The sequence below is a fragment of the Strongylocentrotus purpuratus genome, unplaced genomic scaffold (assembly GCF_000002235.5).
Source record: "Strongylocentrotus purpuratus isolate Spur 01 unplaced genomic scaffold, Spur_5.0 spur5_contig_858, whole genome shotgun sequence".
In the NCBI taxonomy this organism is placed as follows: Eukaryota; Metazoa; Echinodermata; class Echinoidea; order Camarodonta; family Strongylocentrotidae; genus Strongylocentrotus; species Strongylocentrotus purpuratus.
Genome location: NW_022145566.1, coordinates 1,515,339 through 1,538,399, shown reverse-complemented (window position 1 = coordinate 1,538,399; position 23,061 = coordinate 1,515,339). Strand labels below are relative to the sequence as shown.

Here is a 23,061-nt window from a genome sequence, read left to right as displayed (position 1 = left end):
TGTCTGGGCGGATGTAGTCATAGAGATGGCTTCAGGAGAGTAGAGAGAAATGACCATAATAGACGATGAGCTCCTCGTGAAGAATAAAAGAGTTTTAGTAGAACATGATCGCCAAAGTCGATAGATACGGAATATGGCACAGATATAGAAAGAGATAGCGAGAGAAAGAGAAAGAGAGAGAGAGAGGGAATTTATAATCATGTCAAACCTTAACTCGTTTGAATAACATAAAAGTTCAATAACTTGAATATCAGTCGATGAATTTAAGAGTTCTCATCATTGCATGATTATAGTTCATTCTTATGTCGACTGACATCTCGTTGTCACAATCTATTTCGACTGATGTGTACATGGTACCAGGTACGACAGAGTACCAAATGTGACGTCGTACTGGCCACGTTGTCACGGTTGCTTGGTCTATTAAGATAATGTTCTGCTAAACAAAGTTGCAGTGATCACATCAGCCTCAAACAATGAATTGCCCTACTCTAACCCGTTGCTTGAATGATTTCGCGGGGAACCTCATGCATGCGAAAGCTCTTTTGTTTAGAGCAAGTAACCTGTTCAACCAGCTTCTATGACATTACTCTATATATTGGAACGTTTTGTTCATCATCTCGTGATAAGACGAATCTTATATTAAAGTAGTAAATTATAAATCTTTATTTGTACAATTAAATTTTTTCTTCAAAAGATACAAATAAATCATTAATTAAACAATCTATACGCGCTTCATCAACATTACTTTACAGGTTCCTCTTCAAGACTTTATATTGCAAAGTCAATTATGCATATGTATAGAGAATAGCAAGTTGTAGATTGTAACGTGAAAACTGATTGCAAACAAATTGTGTCACTGATTTTTGCACACGCATCCTCATATTCCTTTATTTCTCTCTCGTATACTTTAAACTGCGAGAAAGCTACTTCACGAAAGGCCGATCTTACAACGCCATAGTCTTGTAGATCGCATCTTTAACAATTGTTCCCTTTTTTCATTAAATTGTCATAAAATTCTATTTGTTATACAAAATAATAAACCGTGTAGTATATTGTACCAAGGTCGAGAGACAATTTTAAAACTTTCTTTATACTCGGTTTAATGTAAATCTTAGTGAAATATATAAGATATTTTGTTTAAATATACTCTTCGTGGAAGCCGACTGAAGGTCTGATTCTAATATTAAACATTTATTATCACGCTAAACACCTCTCAATCATCCAATACTTTGTAACCATGTTATTGGTGATGATGATTATGTATTCCGTGGATATATCGATCACGGTGAGAATTTTGACGAGAATTACGAAATTATGATGGTGGCATTACTGATAATGTTAATGATTAGTGATAATGACAATGATTACGTAACCGGTGACGATGGCAATGACTTAAGAAGGTCATTTTAAGAAGGATTATGATGACAATGACGATGATGTTTATAGAAATAATAGCGATTATGGTATCGTACCAGTGTTGGTGCTGACGAAAATGATGATGATGATGATGAAATCCGTGATAACGTTTAGACAAGTAGGCCCCTAATAGATTTGATGATGGATGATGATGAATATTATACAGTATATACATTCACGGCGTGCAAGCAGCATATTTAGTTTTATACTGAATACAACGCTTATCGTAATTCTACCAAATGTCAATTTTGATTTAAAGCCCGTCTGCACTAGTTTGGCCAGTGGGGAGTAGACCTCCCTGCGAGGTCAGTGGGTGGTCATCTAATCAAATCAGCTCTCAATTAACATGAGAAAAAGGGGATCATGGTGGACCAACAGGTACCGATTAGGCATTGTTTGCTATATAGAGGACACAATTAGCTATAAGTAGTGCAGTGGGGCATTTTGTACTCGCATCATTTGATTATATAATTTTCATCGAGTATATTCTACCATGATTTGTTAAAGCTCGAGAATAATGGTTTCTTCAACAATTCAGTCCGTTTATAGTATCATACTTCCATGACGAAATTCTATTTTAAAGTCCTATAGAATTTTGGTTGCTCAAGATTTTTGTTTTAAATGGCAACGGAACGTCAGCCCCTGTCTGAATAAATAAGCCGTTATACGCCTACCGCCATGTCCACATCTTCATTTATTTCAATTGCCTACTTGTTGATAATAAACATGTACATGAAGAGGGTGAGAGTCCATGTTATCTATAATTGTTAAGACTTGTCTGCTTTTTAAAGTATTACAAAAAGGAGTAAATATTAATTCGTGAATTGTTTGCTTGATAATGTTGACAGGACCTTTTTCTGGGTTCACGTTGAACATATTTCTATGACAAAGCATTTTTTATGATTAAAAAAATAAATGGCAATGGAACGTCAGCCCCTGGCTGAATAAATATGCCGCGACGCTTACAGCCATAATCACAATCTCATTTATCTAAATTGCCTTATCGCAGATATCAAACACATACATGAAGAGGGTGAGAGTCCATGTTATCTATAATTTTTAAGACTTGTCTGCTTTTTAAAGTATTAAAAAAAGGAGTAAATATTAATTCGTGAATTGTTTGCTTGATAATGTTGACAGGACCTTTTTCTGGGTTCACGTTGAGCGCATTATCATGACAAAACGTTTTTGTTTTTGTTTTTGTTTTTGTTTTTTTTTTTTTTTTGGGGGGGGGGAGGGGCTGACAACAAAAAATCCGCATCACCCCACTCTTACATGCAGGCCCCGTTGAACGTTTTTTCTAAGTGGGGTCTAGAGGCAAAGCCCCCGAACCTCGATGGGTATGGGCATCCGTGGCGGATCCAGGAATTTCTTACCGGGGAGAGGGCACAAAATGACATGGGTGAAAAATATGTAAAACGATGAAGCGACAGAGCGAGGCTCTAGAGGTTCTGACCCCCTCCCAGAGTAGGAATTATTTGCACTTTTAGAACCACGTTAGACGCATTTCAGGCACTTCCTGGAGTGACGAGGATGAGAGTCCATATTTAAAAGTATTACAAAAAGGAGTAAATATTAATACGTGAAATGATTGCTTGATAATGTTGACAGGACCTTTTTCTGGGTTCACATTGAACATATTTCTATGACAAAGCATTTTTTATGATTAAAAAAATAAATGGCAATGGAACGTCAACCCCTGGCTGAATAAATATGCCGCGACGCCTACAGCCATAATCACAATCTCATTTATCTAAATTGCCTTATTGCAGATATCAAACACATACATGAAGAGGGTGAGAGTCCATGTTATCTATAATTTTTAAGACTTGTCTGCTTTTTAAAGTATTAAAAAAGGAGTAAATATTAATTCGTGAATTGTTTGCTTGATAATGTTGACAGGACCTTTTTCTGGGTTCACGTTGAGCGCATTATCATGACAAAACGTTTTTTTTTTAGTTTTTTTTTTAGGGGGGGTGGTGTTACACCCACAAATGTAATAACGCCTACAAATGTAATAACAATTTACCCACAAATGTAATAACACCCACAAATTTAATAATACTTTACCCACAAATGTAATAATTTCACCCACAAACGTAATAACCACTTTACCCACAAATGTAATAATTTTGAATCAACCACAAATGGGGGTGTTACACCCACAAATGTAATAACGCCCACAAATGTAATAACACTTTACCCACAAATGTAATAACACCCACAAATGTAATAACACTTTACCCACAAATGTAATAATTTCACCCACAAATGTAATAACCACTTAACCCACAAATGTAATAAATTTAAAGTGATAATTTGTCGAATTTGTTCAAAACTAAAACCCTGTAATAAAGCATGGGTATAGCGTGCAGTGTTTACTCCAGACCCGGTTATTTCAAAAAATTTAAAAAATCTTCAAATCTAAGACCCCATAATCCTTTTCCTGTGGAATAACTTCTTCTTCTTGATTTGTTTTTGTTTGGCAATCAGTCACAGTTGACTATTTTTGCCACACACTATTTATTGAATTATTAATATATATACATATGTACAATTTCATGTCATAAATGACTATTTTTAGGATTCTTCATGAGAATCGAGTGTAGTCTTTCCTCCAGACACGGTTATTCAATATCTTGATTATTTGAATTTAAACGACTTAAATTTCTATTCCTTATATTCTATTACAAACGACTAATGTGGAAGACTAGTCAACGCACCCTTTCGGCCGAACCGGGGGGGGGGGGGGCTTTGGACGAATTGTCGCGTTCGACGCGACCCGACACTCCCAACGCACCCTTTCGGCCAAACAGGGGGGGGGGCTTTGGACGAATGGTCGCGTTCAAGTCAACGGGCCGCGACGCGACGCTACCCACCCTTTCGGCATAAGCCCTAAATAATTATGCCGATACGCCTACTGCCATGATCACAATCTATTTATTTAAATTGCCTGGTCGTTCAAATAAAACGTATACATGAAGAGGGTGAGAGTCCATGTTGTCTAGAATGTGTAAGACTTGTCCGTTGTTTGAAGTATTAACAAAAAAGAGTTAATATTAATTCGTGAAATATTGCATGATAATTTATGTTGACATAAATATCCAGGGACCTTTCTCTGGGTTAACATTGAACAAAGTTCCATGACAAAGCATTTAATTCTGATCTCACGGTTTTCTATAAAAGTGCGAGTTCCCTTTTAGAAAGCGTCAGTCTTGTGATTACGCTCTCGATTGCAAACATCATGGAGATCAATTTTCTTGGCTTCAGCTTTTCTCTGACATGGTTCCTTGTCGGCGCCATATTCATTATCTACATTTGGTAAGTGTCAGCCGTAACTGTATTCCGTATAATTATGTAGTGGTTTTTTCATTGAAAAACACCTCAGTAGGTCACAAGTTATTTAGAGGTACATTTTCCCCCGTTTCTACCCTTAATTAATTTTGTTAATTTCATTCTCAAATTGGAATTTTATGTTGATTGTGTGACGATGGGAGGATCAAACGAAGTTTTCAGTCTCATTATTTTTAATTAACTCTATAATACGATGCTATTACGAAAAAAAGAAACTTTTTGAAATCACGTATTCACTAAGATAATACCACAAAATCAAATTCGCATTCTCTTTTTTTTTGGGGGGGGGGGGGAGGGGGGGAGGGGTCGTTATTTGATTTAGATACCGAATAGCAAGGTACCTCCATTTATAACTGATAAACTTCTTCCATTGTATAAATTAAATCAACTAGTAAATTAAAATTTGAGCTAACAACTGGCCGAGACATCTTTTCCCCCTTCAATCCTGAAAGTCCACCAAAATCTTTACACGGTAGACTTTGGAGTTTCATATAAGGTCTTTTTTTCCTTTTCCCTTTCCTTTTTCCTCTTCATTATCTTCGCTCGCATCGTATTTTCTAATTGTTCTAATATTTCCCATGTAATGCACATGCCTTTTAGGACACATTAGACAATGTTTGCCTGATCTTATTCATGAAGATTTTTTACTGCGATTTTCAGTCTTCGTTTTTTTCCTCAAAGATATTGTTCGATCAAGCAATGTTTAAATTCGATTGAAAGATCTGCTGCATACTACTTATATAAAGACACGCTCCAAATCTAATTAAATGATAGTTAATATTCATAGCGTCTATCGTTGCACCACCATGGGCGTAAAGGTCTAATGTCTAGTCCTTTACGTGATAATTTGGCTATCCTAGTTCCTTGAATTCTAAATTTATTATCCTTAACCTTTGTAATAACTTCATTGGCATGGAAGCAAAAAAAACAAAAACAGAAAGGCAAGAATTGAGGGAGTTATGAATGTTTGCATTATGAGATCAGTAAAACCATGCGAATCTCAAATTGACATTTTGGTCAGTGGATTGTGACACAGTCATGGGACAACTCGATCTCGACTTCATTAATTCTCTTTTTCTCTCAAGTGCCTTCTTCTTTGGGGCACTACTCAAAATATATTATGGATAACATATTATTATATGTCCTCTTAAAAAGTAAGGAACTTCCTGACTCATGCATTTTGAAAACATATTTTAACGTATATTTTAACTTCGTCACAGTGACATTACCGATTCAGCCAATGCATATACGTATAGTGATTACAACTTTCAAAATTGCATTGCTTTCTTATTTTTGTCAGATTTAATTAAAATATTCACCAGTCTGCTTCTCTGTTTTTCCGTTTTCTATTCAGTCTCAGAGTAACTGTCTGTTAAGGTTAGATTTCATTTAGGTCTAACTCTGTACTGTTAATGATTGACATAATGAGGCGACATATAATGATTACATCACATTTTACAGCAAGAACTGCTAAAAGCCTTTACTTCATTTTCTTTGATCACAGCAACGATCTATGGATTCGTTCATACTGGACGAGACATGGTTTAAAATCTCCTCGATCAGTTCCCATCTTTGGTAACACACTTCAATGGACTAAGGTAAGAATCATTATGATAGTTCCGAAATATCGGTCATCGGCATGGGAGCTTTGGGCACACTGTAAATTGAAGACAAAAATACCCTGAGCTAGGTACGATAGTATAGTAATAATGACTGCTTTGAGAAAATAGTTGTTTTATACGCTCAAGGGGAAGTTACAATCGTGCTACACACAGAGAAATAACAGGTGTTCTTGGGGAGTAAAACGAAATTGGAAAAATAGGGCGCCCCCTATTAAACCTTTCAGGGAGTAAAACACGAAATACGCAAGGGTGTATATTTGAGGGATGTAATTTTACACCCTATTCTAATCAGACGAGCTCTGATTGGTCAGTGCATATGCGCATACGCTACAGCAATGGCGCATCGTGTCATTATAGGTACTGCCAAATGAAGAAAAATTAGCATAATTCACATATTTTAGTCATGTTAGGGGAATTATCATGTTTCATTTGGGCATAGTATTTGTGTGAAAGTTATCCGATCAAGAATAAGGGTTGTACCGAAGGTTATATTTGATAATTTAATGAAATTAGCAGAAGTGTAGTACATGATTGTCTTCTTATACGTGTAAGTAAAGGGAAGATAATCGTGTATGTAGCATTTTCCCCTAGTCTAGGCCTAATTCCTCACAAATTTCGAAGTTGTTGAGTGTCATAATATCAATAAATACCTTGTCCTAAAGACCTAAACATAAATGATCATCCAAATCAAGCGAACCTTGGATTTTGTCCATGTCTTCTGCTGAGATAGCTGAAAAACACTTAAAAGTCTCGTCGAATTGGAAAAATCTTCATGCTTAATTCATGATGTCGACATTGTTAGAATTGAGGAAATGACGCTGAAGTCCGAATCTAATATAGGATTTCCCGGCCAAATTCGCGAGTTTGTCATTCAAATTAATTTGTCTTGCGTTCAAATTCGACGGTTTTAGTGCAGTCGGGTATATCTCGGGTTTATATTCCCTTTTCTAGTTTTCAAAACTATGGAATTTTCGTTAGAATCTACGTAATGTTTCATCCAAATTAATGAACAATGTGCTTCTTTGGCTATTTGGTCATTCGATTTGGCGCAACACGATTTTCTGACACGCGACGGTGTACTTCTAGCATTCTAATTCATTTGTAGCATTCAAATTAGCACTTTGTGCACTAAAATTGATGGTCAATATCAGTTTCTCGTTTAATACACACTTTTTATAGCTCATTCATACTTATTAGATTTATCTGATATTCATCAGCATTTAAGTTTGACTGTTAAGAAGAAAAAGACGACTTGCATCTACGGACCTGATGGTCTCAGTATATTTGTAAATGGTTATGTAAGGAAGTTGTTTGTCTTATGTTTCATCATAAATTTATCATAATTTCATCCCCCCCCCCTCCCCCCGCTTATTCAACGGCTGGCTGAGTCGTTGCGATTTTTTTTTGGGGGGGGGACCAAAATAAAAATAAAAAAATTAAAATGTGCTCTTACGGTTTCAGCAAATAAGAATTGTGCAAATGTAAAAATGAATATTTAATGTAGATATTACATATTCCTAAAACTTGTTCAGTTTTGTTTTCCAATTCTTTCCCCCTTGTCCCCCCCCCCCCCCCACTCTCTCTCTCTCTCTCTCTCTCTTCCTCTCTTCTATACCACAGGGCATCCAGCATTCATTCCTTGATTACTTCAAGGAACAAGGGACTATCTTTGGGTAGGCATGCGTTTTGTCTTATTATGTCTTGGTTCTCATTATTCTTCCTTTTCTTCTTTTTCTCCTTCTTCTTCTTCTTCTTCTTCTTCTTCTTCATCATCTTCCTTTTCTTATTCTCCTATATGTCTTTCTAAACTTATCATCTATTTCTAGATAATAATAATATTATATATATTATAATAGATATATAATATAATAATATAATATATCAAATTAAAATTGCATGTTCATCTGGATATATTTTGAAGGTCTTTTCTTTATAAGAGGATATCACAATAATAATGCCCTAATATCCAGATACTATTCCCTTCATTAAAATCATGATCAATAATATACGTTAATCTTCTTTCTTTTTCTCCACCTGTCCATCGTAATGTTAACCCCTTTAATCTTATTTTCAAATGTTGCTTTGTGCAACGACTGTCTATCTATCCACTTTAATGGACCCAACGTAATGTTATCTTTCCTATTTAATTTTGTTACTCTTTCCCCCGTTTTCCCTGTCCCAATTACTGCCCCCTCCCTCCACCCCCCACCCTCTCTCTCTCTCTCTCTCTCTCTCTCTTTCGCTCCCTCCCATGACTGTCTATATCAGTGTGTACGATTTTCATCGACCGGGGTTGTGTATCACTGATGTGGACTTGCTGAGAGACATCATGGTCAAAGACTTTGGTAGCTTCACCAATCGTTGGGTATGTATTACTCTCAAATCAATTCCAAATACGACTCAAAATGGTGAATCAAACAACATGAAATAATCATTATGTTAAGGATGAAGTGGAAACCCGAATATGCAATAGCAATTTGAAAGAAACAATGCCTAGAAGTTATGCTGAATCTTTAGACAAGTTTTAAATTGCTTTTTTAATCATCTTCCGCGTGGGATAACGACATCCTCACCTACTTATAACCAAGGAACCTGCACAGGCATACAAGCGCAAGAAACAGGTTGACATGGACATGCTTATCTTCTGCAAAGCTTTTGGTAAAGTGCCCCACGTCCCGCAACCGTCCTATGCTAAAGCTGAATCACTATGGTATCTAAATCCAAACCCTAGTTTGGATTCAAACTTTCCTCAACAATAGCAACCAGTCGGTTGTCTTGGATGGTGCTTAATATGGGAGCATGCTTAAGGAATACTACCGGAGGTACTTCATATGGCTGGCTTACTTCCAATCATCGGTTCTTCGCGTCGGGTCGGGTGGTCGCGTTTCCACCTTAAGATAGGGTTATCATTTTTAAACTCCTTGGAAGCGCATAGGGACGTTATATAATGTTATTTACCCGACACCTAAAGCCGTGTAACGCGAACACCCGACCGGACGCAAGGACCTGATGATCCGAAGTAAGCCAGACATATGAAGCACCTCCGGTAGTATTCCTTAATCATGCTCCCAGTAATTGGTGATGTCATCTCACTAGAGTTACCAAGCGCGTAGCCAGGATTTTAAATAAGGGGGTGGTAGTGAGCACGCAAAGCGTGCAAATCACTTGAAGAGCGCGCAAAGCGCGCTCCCTATAGGGGTGGGTGCAGGGAGGGGGGCTTTGAAAGAAGACGATTCGTTGTATCTTTCTCGACTCATAATCCTTGTCTGAATTCAGTCCGCCCCTCCTGCGCGAAGCGCGGAAGCTTTGACGTTTTATTAGACAAAGAAGACGTTTCGTAGTACCTTTCCCGACTCTTAATCCTTATCTGTATTCAGTCCCCCTCCCGCGCGAAGCGCGGAAACTTTGACGTTTCATTAATTTATTAGAGAAAGAAGACGACTCAAAATACCGTTCTCGACTCTTAATCCTTGTCTGAATCCGTTCCCCCCCCCCCTCTCTCGCGCTTAGCTTTGACGTTTCATAAAGTTATTAGAGAAAGAAGACGATTGGTTGTACCTTTCTCGACTCTTAATCCTTGTCTAAATTCAGTCCCCTCCCCCTCCTCCTGCGCGAAGCTTGGACGTATTATTAGACAAAGAAGACGATTCGTTGACTTTTCCCGACTCTTAATCCTTTTCTGTATTCAGTTTCCCCCTTTCCGCGCGAAGCGCGGAAGCTTTTGACGTTTCATTAAAATATTAGAGAAAGAAGACGATTCGTTGTACCGTTCTCGACTTCTTTTCCCTTTTTCTTCCTACGTCCTCTTACTTTTTTTCTTCTCTTTCTTTCTCTTTTTTTTTTTTGACCCGCGTTTTTTTTTTTTTTTGGGGGGGGGGGGACCGCCCTCACCGCCCCCACCGCCCCCATCGCCACCACCGCCCCTACCGCCCCTCCCCCTGGCTACGCGCCTGAGAGTTGCGACCGGTCGCCGACTCTCGACAACCGCTGGTCGGGAGTTTAAGTTGTCAGAGGTCGCAAGGAGGGTTTTTTTGGCAGTCTTTAAAGATACTATGTCCCTTTTGCAGCCAACATCAAATTCTGTAGAACTTTGCAGGAATTATGAATATGTCATGTATGTCCTATCTGTGAAATTTAAACGTTAGCAGTGTCCTAGTATTCAAATTATGCAAGGAAACTCGTTTACTTGCTAGACTTCACTGTCAGACACTATTGAGTGACTTACTGGTTTTTGTCTTCTTTAGTAATAACATACTGTACATAAAATGAGCTGTAAAGGGTACAAATGCTACATCAATATAACCCACTTCTTGTAATCGCCAAAATCAAACTGATTGAATCTTAGCGCTGTTGGCGGATTCAGGCCCCCCCCCCCCCCCCCCTGGAAAAAAAAAAGGAAAAAAAATCGTCAGAAATCAGCAACTGGTCATACGCCCAGTGTGACTGAGGCTTGAGTGTATGTGTATTATGGGCATAAAAATACAATGTCAAACAGACTAATACTATCGGTGTGGCTAGCCTATATTGTAAACCACTTCAAATATTGCTCTGTTTCTCCTTACTTCAGGTGACTCCATTGTTCAGCGATGACCTTAAAGATGCATTATTCAACTCCAAAGATGAGCATTGGAAAGGCGTCAGGAATATCGTCACACCTACCTTCAGCGCAGCCAAGATGAAACTCGTAATATTTCCCTTTTTTTGTCCGTGTCATTTTCTATTTCATACTACCTAGTCCCTATATCATAGTACGTGCTTCCTCTCACATTGCCAACATTGTTATTTCAACGTGTTTCACACTGTTATTTATACATTTGTCAGCAAAGTTAAAAGTTCCAGGGCCTAAGTTTTCTATCAGTTTTTTTCGTTAAAAACTCGATACGATTTTCACCCGGAACGCCCGTTTTGAAATTAAATGTGTAGCCATCGCCTTTTGATCATAATACTTTGTTCAACAATATTCCTTCACAAAAAAAGAGGAAAGGTAATGCAAGACCTTTGTGAAAAATTCACAAGTGCCAGTTGCTAAAATTTACTAAAATTTAATCTCGGCGCTTGGTTCAGGCTTTTGCACAAAATTTAGTTAAACAAAGGAAGGTAGTCTGAGGTTTTTCGTTTAGCTAAATGCGATTTTAGACCCAAAGGCGAGTTTAACCCAATTCGAATAAGTCGGACCAATGTGGCTTAACTCCATTACGCAAATTTACAGTGAAATTAAACTATTGACAAAACTAAATAGATGAAGATTAGAACATTTTATTGCTGTTCCTCGTGTAACAGGATGAGTTAGTGTATAGACAAGTGTAACAGGGCTTTGCAGGCGCGGATCCAGGATTTCTTAGGGGAGGGGGCCCAACTTCTTTTTTTTTTTGCTCCCGAAAATTTGAAAATCGCGCCGGCCGAAAAGTCGCTCAGTGGGGGGGGGGGGGGGGGGGGGGGGGGGGGGGGGGTAAGCGGACACTTTTTTTTTTTTTTTGGAGTCCCCAAAAAAAATCGCAACGACTCAACCAGCCGAAAAGTCGCTCAGTGGGGGGGGGGGGGGGGGGGGGGGTAGTGAGCACTTTTTTTTTTTTTGGTCCTCGAAAATTTTAAATTTGCACCCCCCCCCCCCCCCCCTTGAGCGCCAGGGGGGCCCAACCCCCTAAAAAGGTAAAAATCGCGTGATTTTACATGATTTTTTTTCTCAAGGGGGGGGGGCCCGGGCACCCCGGGCCCCCCCCCCCCCTGGATCCGCCACTGGGGCTTTGGATGCAGTGGGTAGAGGAGGAAAATAAGATGAACAAGGCACCCTCGGTTAAACATGATCTATCAACTTTCAAGAAATTAAGCTAAAGGAATTTAAATAGCCTGCTGGATTAGCTTTACAAAAGGGTATTGAAAATTAAACTTGGGTTTACTTCTCGACAGTCTTTGCGATCTTGTCGCGATGAGGGTGAAGGTTCCAATCTTAATGGGTAAATGTGAATACTTGGGAAGTGGAGACTAGGATTTGACTGAATATTGGCCTTGGAAGATATGGACTCGACGACAACACTCGGTTTTTCCATCTCACTCTTAACCTACATTTGTTTGGATCTTTTCCCGTTTTACCTGTTCAGATGTCTCCGCTAATAAATAAGTGCGCCGACAGGCTTTTGAAGCACCTAGAGAAACGCCAGGAGCTTCATGGGAACATTGAGTGCAGAGAGTAAGTACTGCCATGAAAGAAAATGATATACATGTATTCTTAGGGGAAAGATAAGCTAAAATCTGTAATCTCGTCTTAATCATGGTCTAACCTTTATACAATGTGTAATGTTTAATAGTAATGTAATATTTCTTAATATTGTTAACCCTTACTGTACTGGGGGGGGGGGGGCCTGGGAGGCCCCCCTCGACATTTTCGGGAATTGCGCGGCAATCGCTTAGAATTTTGAATTGTCGTTTCATGACATTTTTTCCTCAAGTCTTACGCACATTTTGATACCATTTTCGTCGAATTCGGATATACCTGTAAGGTGTTACATAACAATTAGTATGCGCATGTCATCAAAATAATGCTATAATAATTGCATATATTCATGTACAAGCAGAAATGTGAATACAGGTTTAGATGTATTTCTTCCTAAGTGGGAAATATGAATTGATATCAAATTACTTTTATATGTTTCTCAAAGTAACTTGATGTATTCCAGAACAAAAGAATACATTAGAAATAAACAATAGATATAAATAAGAAATAAAAACAATAAAATAAAAAAGAAAATAAAGTCTACAGATTATGTAGAATTTTCTGTAAAATGCATAAAATTGGATTTTGCATAATTAATTAGGCTATAACGACAACAAATTGCATATTAGGAAAAAAAAACAAATTATACCATCTTGTTCTTTACGTAAATATCTACAAACATGCACATTTTCGTGTTCAACGGACTTTCGACGGCCGAGATCATAGGGGGGGCTCCCAGCCCCCCCCCCCCCCAGTCACGAGGTGCTCAAAATAGCCCAGTACAATGAGTGTTAAAGGATATCCCCATAGCCTTCATGATAAAGGGATATAAAGCCTCTAGATTAAAATATTTGATATCGCAGAAGCTACATTTTCTATTATACCGTTTACTTGTAGATTGGTAGGAGCGTTTGTGATGGACACTATCGCAAGCTGTGCCTTTGGACTTAACATCGACTGCCAAGAAAACCGTTTTGGTCCATTCGTAACCAACGCTAAGAAGGCCTTTTCAGGCAACATTTTTACCAGCCCATATCTATTACTAGTCTGTAAGTAACACTTTAGGTCCATAAGCCACCCATGTGCACATGGGCAGAAAAAAGGGGTCTTGAGTGCAAAATTGTGAAACCCACCGAGACGACTACAGGATAGCTGCTCATGAAAGTTATGGGATCATTATTCATTTATGTACCGACGTTACATTCTATGGAACATAGATGAAAGTCTTCTTCTAAAGAGGGCAAACAATATGTATTGATAAAGCACCTACATATCTTTGACAGTGATTATTCCGAAATGCTCAGAGTTTGCCTTTTCCATTTTAAAAAGATTTATGAATATTCGGGGTCGTTCGAACCATTTCATAATTGTGAATTGCCTATTGCCTTTTAGAGGTGTCGTAGCCGAGTGGTTTAGGCCGACTTGAATCGAAATGCAAAAGTCGAGGGTTTGATCCCGACACGGCATTAATACCCTTTGACAAGGCATTGATCTTCATACCCAGGAGAGAAATAGGGACCTGGGTGGGGGGGGGGGTGTTTCATAAAGCTGTTCGTAAAGTTACGCATGACTTTCCGAACGACTTGTATTTGAAAGGCAAATGGGATGCTCAATCATTATTAAATACATAAACAAAAGTTGAACTGTGCAGATGTAGATTAACATTCTTATGATAATAAACATTCTAAATGCAAAGTATATTTGTTGCCATAATTTAAGTGAGGTTATTTAAAATATCAGAAAAAACTTTGGACATCCTATCTGGCACTTCATATACAAGTTGTTCGTAAAGTCAGAAACACCCCCAGGTAGGATGACGAAATCCTTTGTGCTAGCAATTGTCATATGACATATATACCTCAAGGTGAACGTATGGTACGAATACTCCACAGGGAGTGGAGATGGTGCACATAGAGTATAAATGAATCCAGTGACCTGGCTAATAATATCCGTAAAGCGCTCTTTCGAATTAAACGCTATACAAATCCAGGTTATTATTTAAATTAATGCCTTTTAAATTAAAGGGAGTATGTCATGACCGTTATGTGTCTTTCCCGTGGCCTTACCGAGGGCCAATCGGGTATAAAACGACTACGGACAATGCGACCGCAGCATTCGCGTGCGTGCAACAAATGCGAAACCGAACCGTGAGGAGAACTTCGGTCTGTTTCGCCAACGCTAGCGCGCACTGACCCAGTTTAGCGCGCGAGTCCATTCGTTTACGTGCAGTTGTCCAAAAGGAGACGTAGACAGCGTTAACCAGTATTTGCCATTTGTCGATCACAAGGTCCGCGGGTCGAGTCCCGCCGCGGTCCTTTGGCAAGACATTGATCTACATTTGCCACACTCAGCCCAGGTGATGTAAATGGGTATCTGGCAGGAATTAATTCCTTGAAATGCTAGAGCGCCGTAATGGCAGCACAGCTAAAGCCGGGGTAATAATCTCCAAGTTTGGAATCGCTTAGAGATTTAGTTATAATTCGCCCTATATAAAAGCTGAGTATTATTATTATTATTATGGTATATAGTCTGAGTAAATTGAAACAAAGGGTCACGGTTTTATCGTTCTTTAACTTTGGTGACTAATCATAATAACAAGGTTTCCATCTGCTCAATATCGATTTTCAACAGCTCTTTTCCCTTGGACCTTACCCATCCTCGAATATCTCGACTTCAATATCATCGATAGGAAATCAACACAATTCTTTGCCGATATCATCAAGAAGACGAGTGCGGTTCGCCGAGAGTCAAAGAATTCAGATAGTGCAAAGGTTTGTACTTCATACTTCACTTGTTTTGGCAATCAATTCTTACGACGATCATTTATTGAGGAAGGTATTACGATGAAATTACACCTTGTTCAATCATTGTCATTGAAGGGTACCATATTTTGAGGAAGATATGCTTTGATTTATATCATTTCAATCCATATGAGCCTATATCCCTGTACACACTCAACCCAAACACGTTTTCACTGGTTTTTATCCAGCTGGGTACTCCGACGAAATGTATGAAGCGAGGCGTGCCAGATGACGACTGGAAATATCTTGGTCTGTGTCGTACAGCTAGTGATCATATCAAGTATTTGGATTAGATCCACAAGCTTATCAGGCTAGTTCTAAAAGTAAATTCGTCATGCTGCATTGAAGGAAACGACATTTCTTGTACTCATCACCCTCTTGAACATAATTATCTCCAAGTATTTGCTTACACTTAATTCTACGAATGACCTCTCTAAAAGATTCGCTAATAAAATAATTTTCCCAGAAGATAACAAGGAAAAGATAGTCTCGATGTATCAGGTTCTTTCTCCCTCTCCTTTATGTTCTTATTAAACAAAACATTGACAAATTTCTTCTTTATATTGTGACAATAGTTAATCCTTCCTTGGAGTAAAATGACTTTCCACAATCCTTGATAGAAATTACTGTCAACTTGAATAGACTTAACTCAAATTACCATTGACCGATCGCCAATCTTCCCTTTTTATCCAAGATCATTGAAAATCAGATCTTTGTCAGGTTTCAAAGCACCTGGAGCTGAACGAGCTCACCATTGATTGTAAGTCAGCCTATCGACAACATCGTGGCCCTACTGAGATGGCCTTTGGGAAAATAAAGAATGATACCTTGCAGGCTATGGCCAAGGAATGTGTAGCTTTTTTATTATATTTTGTAGAGTTTTGGTTGCCAATGGTTGCATTTGACTTATTAGATCCTACATCAGCCATCTGAAGTGTGTACTAGCTGTACTGCTCAGACCTGGTTTACTTTTTATTTTGGGGGTAGCACCAGCCGATGTAAATCGTCTTGATCATGGTGTTCCTCAAGGATCATTTATCGGACCATGATTCTTCAACATGTTCCCATAACCCACTACCTGACATAATCGGACAGTGTTGTGTATTCTAGCACCCGTATTCTGATGAAGTTTCCCTGTGAATTTTCGCTGATCCTTTAAAAGAAATGAATAATAAACCTAGCCATTCTGTCTCTTCTGTCTCTATAAAATTGTCTTAAACATCTTCAGAAATAAATTGCGTCCAAGAGATTGCTCCTCAATTGTAACAAATTGGGGTCATTATAACATCTACCCAACAAGCATGACAGCATGGGCCTGGTGTCACTTCTAGTATTTCTGACCTTCTATTGATCCAACAACTCGTACAGAAGTCTTGAGTGGAGTTTGATTCAACACTCAAAATCATGGATCGTCATGATATGGCTCGTATTCAAACCTTAATGTAAAAGCATGTGAGCATGGTTTTATCCTAGCTTGCTGGTAGTTTTTTCTTCATTATGCAAATTTGATACTGTATGAAACCAACTCGTTACAAAATGTAACGTACCCTGAGTTCAGAATCGTGGAGCGTAGCTGATCATGATCGTCTTCACGGTCAGTAAACAAATAACAGAATGACATTGGCTCCGAGGGGGCACACCGTAGTCAAGATCCTGACCGTACTTTCCTACCATTACTGGTGAGAACGCTTTTGAGACATGTGGTTTTCATCTCTAGAACGAGCTCCCGCGATTCATTCATATAACCCTTCTTTTGACTGTTTCTAGATATCTCTAAAATATCTCCTTTTCTTATCCGTGATCAACACTAATTTCATGTTTTTAAACAATTTTATTCCAAAGAGTATTAGTTTACTTTGTAATGTTTTATTGCATTATAATTCGTATAGAGGATCGACTATCTTCAGCTTCTTTTGGACGCCCAAGAAAGAGACATAACCGGCAATAACAAGAATAAAGCAGATGGTATCCATGGTGACCCAGAAGATGAGGCCATTGATGAGGGTGGACTTCAGAAAAAGAGTTCTAAGAAAATCAGGCTAAACGAAAGTGAGGTGATCAGCCAGGTAATCCCTTCATCGTCAGAAAATATTCAAAAGTTGTGTTTAAAGAATATAAGGAAAATTTTGAATACTAAAGAAATTACTGTTCTTCATATAAATTTGACATAAACCTCATAGAATACCTTTCTTTTGCCATAAATATCCTCAAATAATATACTTTGGTTTAGTTTGGTTTGAACTTAATGACTGGAGATAGAAAGTTCATGCGTTTGATGCCTTGCACGGAAAACCTTAAATTGCATATCAAATTACTCGTCTGGTCATAAGGATTCCAAAAATGTATAGGTTCTTATACCTCCGACCTTAAATGAGGGCGCTATGGTCAAAAAGGTCAATGCACTTTAAAAATTCACCAACACAGTTAACATTTTCCGATTCTAATAATTTGAGGGTCTAATAATATGTTTTGTGACATGGCAAATTCAACTATACAACTTTCAAAAGTAAAAGTGCTTACCTTGACCATGTAAATTCAAAATGGCTGCTGTTTCGGTGACAAACATCTAACAACTTCTTATTCATGGGTTTAGGGGGAAATTTCAAGGTTATGGCAACCATTTTTTATTTAAAAATTGCTTAGGTCAGAAAACATATTAGACACTAAAATCATTAGAATCGGACGATGTTAACTGTGTTGGTGAATTTCTAAAGTGCATTGACCTTTTTTACCATAGCGCCCTCATTTAAGGTCGGAGGTATAACAACCTATACATTTTTGGAATCCTTACGACCAGACGAGTAATTTGATATGCAATTAAATAATGTTCAATGTGTTGATAAATTTGACCACCAGTCAAAAGTGTGTTGACCTTTCAACGTTTTTGACCATAGCACCCTTATTTAAGGTCGGAGGTATAGCAAACTATACATTTTTGGAATCCTCATGACCAGACGGGTAATTTGATATGCATATTGACACGATTGGAACTATTTGAATTTCTAACCCTGTGTGACCTTTGCTGACCCCTCACGAAAATGCCTGGGATTTTCAAGGGGGCAGCCCAAGTCAAAATTGTTCGGTATTCATCAGGGAACTCAAAAACACTTTCAAACCTTTGTTGCCAGAGATTGGTCACGGGACCTACATGCTGGTCTCCTACTGAGAGATATGGACACCTGGTAGGATGCTAAAAGCTATGGAAATAGCACCAAGAGTGTCTTTTGCCCATATTGCATTTAAGTCGTAGGAATCCACTGAAAGGTGAAAAAATCTTGCAGAGATTGAATGATTTCACCTCTGGTGCTAGATCAAACTAGCGTTAAAACTAGCACCAACGCTAGCACAGAACTTGAAATTATCTACATTCTGGCTGCACGAATCCGATGACCTTTGTATGATAAACCAAGTACTGTATACAGTGCTCAGTAGCAATTTATGAAGTGTGATATAAATCCAGATTATAGGTTTTGGGGAACGAAACTAAATGTTCCAGGACAGAAGATACGTGTAATTTTCCTGCGTTACATTGAAAGTACTGTACATGTAGTCTGCTAAAAGAAATATATTATCTTTTGTATTTGACTAGGCTTTGATCTTTTTCTTGGCTGGTTATGAGACAACAAACACCACTTGTGGATTCTTGCTATACTTCCTTGCAACAAATCCCGACGTACAGGACAAACTTGTGGATGAAATCAACGATGTAGCGCCCAAGGCAGAGGATGTCGGATACCAATCACTCTCGAAAATGCCTTACCTTGAACAAATCTTTTGCGAGACAGAACGCATATATCCACCAGCCATAATGTATGTTTGTTTTTTCCTTGTCTCTATTGTGATTTGCAAATTCCCAAAGATGCATACTCTGTATACCTATATTGTCAGGTTTTGATTGTTAGTTTTTCTCTGTTTTGAATCATTAAAAAGGATCTGTCGAATGATTTCGAAATTGAAAAACCCTTCAGTTGACACTCTCATGGACTACCAATGACCAATTATGATTCTGGGGCAGTTACAAGCATTTCAAAGCATTATGTAAACAATTAAGCTACATTAAAAACTAATAAATGGATTGTAGAAAGAAGTTTGTGGTGCCACTTTAACCAAGCAAACTACCATATGAATAAACCAATAATATTCCTCTCTCAGGATTGATCGCGTATGTAATGAGCCATTCAACGTCAACGGATTCACCGTTCCAAAAGGCATGCGAATCTTCATTCCTATCTACACCATCCATCGTAACCCCAATTTGTGGCCTGCCCCGGAAACATTTGATCCTGAAAGGTATGCTGATTGATTGGTAAAAATAATTCTTCATTTATAATAATTATATAATAATAATAAATATTATCTCGTTGCAGAGAAGGCATTTAATTTTAGCATCTAATGGCATCTACAATCTACCCGTATCCGGACACCTATCCCCTGGACATCAACCCCCGGATCACGCCCAGTCAACTACCCCCTAGAACAACTACCCCCTAGGGCAACCACTCTCTAGGACGACGTCCCCGCGGGACAACTACCCCGGGACAACTATCCCCTGGAATAGTTGTCCGGGGGTGGTTGTCCTAGAGAGTGGCTGTCGTAGCCTCGTAGGGAATAGTTGTCCAGGGGTAGTTTTCCTAACGGGTAGTTGTCCGCGGGGGCAGTTTTCCAGGGGTAGTTGTCCTAGGGGGTAGTTGTCTCGGGAAGTTGTCCGTGGGTAGTTGTCCCGGGGGTATTCGTCCTAGAGGGTGGTTGCCCTAGGGGGTAGTTGTTCTAGGGGTAGTTGTCCTAGGGGCTAGAACCCAATCTACCACCCTCGCTACCATATAGTCCACTCCAGCGCATCCAAAACTTTGCAGCACGTTTGCATGTCAATCGCTCAAAGTATTATTGACACATCACTCCGATCCTCTGTAATCTCCACTGGCTATAATACCTCAACGTGTATAATTCAAAATTATTCCCCTTGCCTTCAATATTCATGATGGTCACTCTTCCCGGCTGCGATCTGCTTCCGCTTCTTCCCACCTCCAACTATGATGCCATAATGGTCACAACCTGCCGTATGTCTTTTTGCACGTGCGTGTTCGCAGCTGCGGTCGGGTGGTAGGCCAACTTCTATTATTCTCACATCCTTCTTGCGAACCCTCGTGGGTGCCTTGTACTTGAAGAAATGTGTCAATGTCTGGTAGAGGTACTATGGTTTACCTATAATGTCTGCTAGGACAACAGCATCAGAGCGCCTAGAAATGTAGTATTAGGTGCGTTAAAATGTTACCTTATTATTAGTAATACAATGTAGTAAGAGGGATCGATCGAGGGACCAATCATATGGATGTTAGTCCCATCTGAAGGGATATTTGCTTGTAGGTGAATAACATACCTTGACGGGTAAACACCGCTTTGAGAATGCACTATAACTAATTTGTAACTGCATAATATTATGCATAATTTGTATTTGTTTGTTAATAACAGATTCCGCAAAGAAAACCGTGAAAAACATCACCCATGTGCTTGGATGCCGTTTGGAACAGGGCCTCGTGCCTGCGTTGGGATGAGGTTTGCAATAATGGAAGCCAAGATGGTCATCGTACGAATTCTGCAGAAATACCAGATTGAAACCTGCCCTCAAACGGAGGTTAGTTTTCTTGGTTACAGTATAAGAATTGGTGATTGAAGCAGGGCAGAAAAGCTAATACAATAGCCACAACTCACCGTGCGTCTTTAAGTACGTATACGTGTCGATCCGCAGCTAGCTTCATGCAGTCGAGTCGCAGGCAAACTCCTACCATTCGTACGTTATTCTTAAAATCCTTCTTGTGTACCCTACAGAAAACTACCCCCTCCCCCCCCCCCCCCCCCCCCCCCCCTCCTCCTCCTCCTCCTCACATGCAAGAATTCGGGAGGTGAAATCACAACCCACGTGCAGCCCTTGCAATTGCCATGGGAATAGTCCAACACAGCACACACTCAACGCTGATCCGGTGACAGTAGTCCTTATCTCTCATTCTGGACCCCGACGGTTGTTTGGGGGGATCGTGCGATGAGTGAAGACCACGCGCGGAGGTTATTGGATATGTCGATCCGGGGGGGGGGGGGATCACTCTCACACACAAGTGCTACCTTCCCCGTGTCCATCAACTGGAAATGGATCGACCCCAATGGCGTATCGAATCTTTTCTGAAATGGACCCTAATGGCGCATCGCATCGCACAACGTCGAAACCTGTGAACCTGAAAAGCTACCCTTTTTTTTGGGGGGGGGGGTTAATTGTGAGATCAGTACGTGCTCGAAAAACACCCCTTTTTAAGGAAAAACGTCGACGACGCCGTAACCTGAAATAGACACCATTTCGACGCCTTTTCTGGACGCGGGTGTGTAATCAGTCATGTTGGGAGTTGGGGATGCCAATGCAGGCACTGGCATGGTCTCTAAGGCGGGCCCCTGGATGCTCATCTGACCGTTATTAAATGCCTAAAAAACTCTGAGCTTCCGGGGCTCCACCCCCTGGATGCTCAGCTGACCGTTATTAAATGCCTAAAACCCCTGAGCTTCATGGGGCTACGCCCCTTGACCCCCGCTCCACTTGCTCCGTTCGCTTTGCTCTACCTAATCAAAAATACTCAAGCCCCCCCCCCCACTTTGAGAAACGTTCCACGGGGCCTGCATGTACCATGTAAGAGTGGGGATGCGGATTTTTTTTTTCTTCTCCCCCCTCCCCCCCCCCCCAAAAAAAAAAACCGTTTTTGCTCATTATACGCCACTGCTCCCCCGTCCCTCGCATTTCGTCCCTCCCCCCCCCCCCCGGTCATGAAAAGAAATTGCTGCCCCTGGGTATTAGTATAAATCACAACAAGTCAAGGGTATGCTTTTTCTTTTGGGGTGAACCTTGTATAAGGACCACCCCATTTTTTAAAAGAATTGATCTGATTTGATGGGATTCGATTTGATTTGGAGTGATGTTTATTGTGGTACTGTTCTTCTATTTTATCATAGATGCCACCAAAGCAAGCAACCAATGGTTTCCTTTCTCCTCCCAACGGCATTACTCTTCGAGCAGTCAAGCGCAACTAAAAAGAGGGAGGTAAAAAGAGTTGTACGGTGTAACATAGAATGAAAAACAAGCGAGAAAGGTAGAGATAAAGCTTACATTAAAAAGAAAGAAAAAACTACAGTATATACCATCATAACATCATGAATAAAAGTAATGTGACGCAGCTCTCCTAGTTTTAACATGCTAAATGAAGATTTTAATAGAATACATCATATGATTTTAAATACGACGATATTGATATATCATAAATGTTCATATTCATGGCATTGATCGTGTAGAGAATCACATTTATGATTGTAATTGATATTTCACATGAAATGTATAGATATGATTTTTTTTTACTTGTAGATGTAAAGTAAATTTTGGCCAGAGTATTATGTTTGCATTCCTGGTTGCACCTTAAAACATTCAACAGCATGAACATATTCCCAATATATAGAATGTAGACATTATCATTTATGTGTTGTCATTTGGGCGTGTCTGCGTGAGTGGGTGCGTGTGCATGCGTATGTGTGCGTTCAAAGTATATGGCAGGCTTTAGAACAACTTTTTGAGTTAGATTAAATTAAAGATTTAGAATGGCGAGATATATTTCTTGGGTTGGCAAGT

The 23,061-nt window shown here is 39.4% G+C and overlaps 1 protein-coding gene across 1 annotated transcript; it reads left to right on the top strand.

The window, feature by feature from the left end:
* The first annotated feature begins 4,638 nt into the window (after positions 1 to 4,638).
* LOC585008 (cytochrome P450 3A24) lies at positions 4,639 to 23,035 on the top strand. Its single transcript, XM_030997490.1, has 13 exons — positions 4,639 to 4,737; positions 6,275 to 6,368; positions 8,013 to 8,065; positions 8,661 to 8,757; positions 10,960 to 11,076; positions 12,491 to 12,579; positions 13,501 to 13,652; positions 15,235 to 15,374; positions 17,294 to 17,470; positions 18,994 to 19,214; positions 19,557 to 19,694; positions 20,874 to 21,036; positions 22,395 to 23,035. Exons 1-13 carry the CDS (start codon positions 4,661 to 4,663, stop codon positions 22,470 to 22,472), a joined length of 1,596 nt encoding a protein of 531 aa, XP_030853350.1. The 5' UTR covers positions 4,639 to 4,660; the 3' UTR covers positions 22,473 to 23,035.
* Positions 23,036 to 23,061: the final 26 nt, after the last annotated feature.

Excerpts from the sequence above, each read along its gene's own strand:
- LOC585008 (XM_030997490.1), top strand. The coding sequence starts at position 4,661 with ATGGAGATCAATTTTCTTGGCTTCAGCTTTTCTCTGACATGGTTCCTT. Across the intron at positions 4,738-6,274 it reads ATATTCATTATCTACATTTG|CAACGATCTATGGATTCGTT; the intron begins GTAAGTGTCAGC and ends CTTTGATCACAG. Across the intron at positions 13,653-15,234 it reads CCCATATCTATTACTAGTCT|CTCTTTTCCCTTGGACCTTA; the intron begins GTAAGTAACACT and ends GATTTTCAACAG.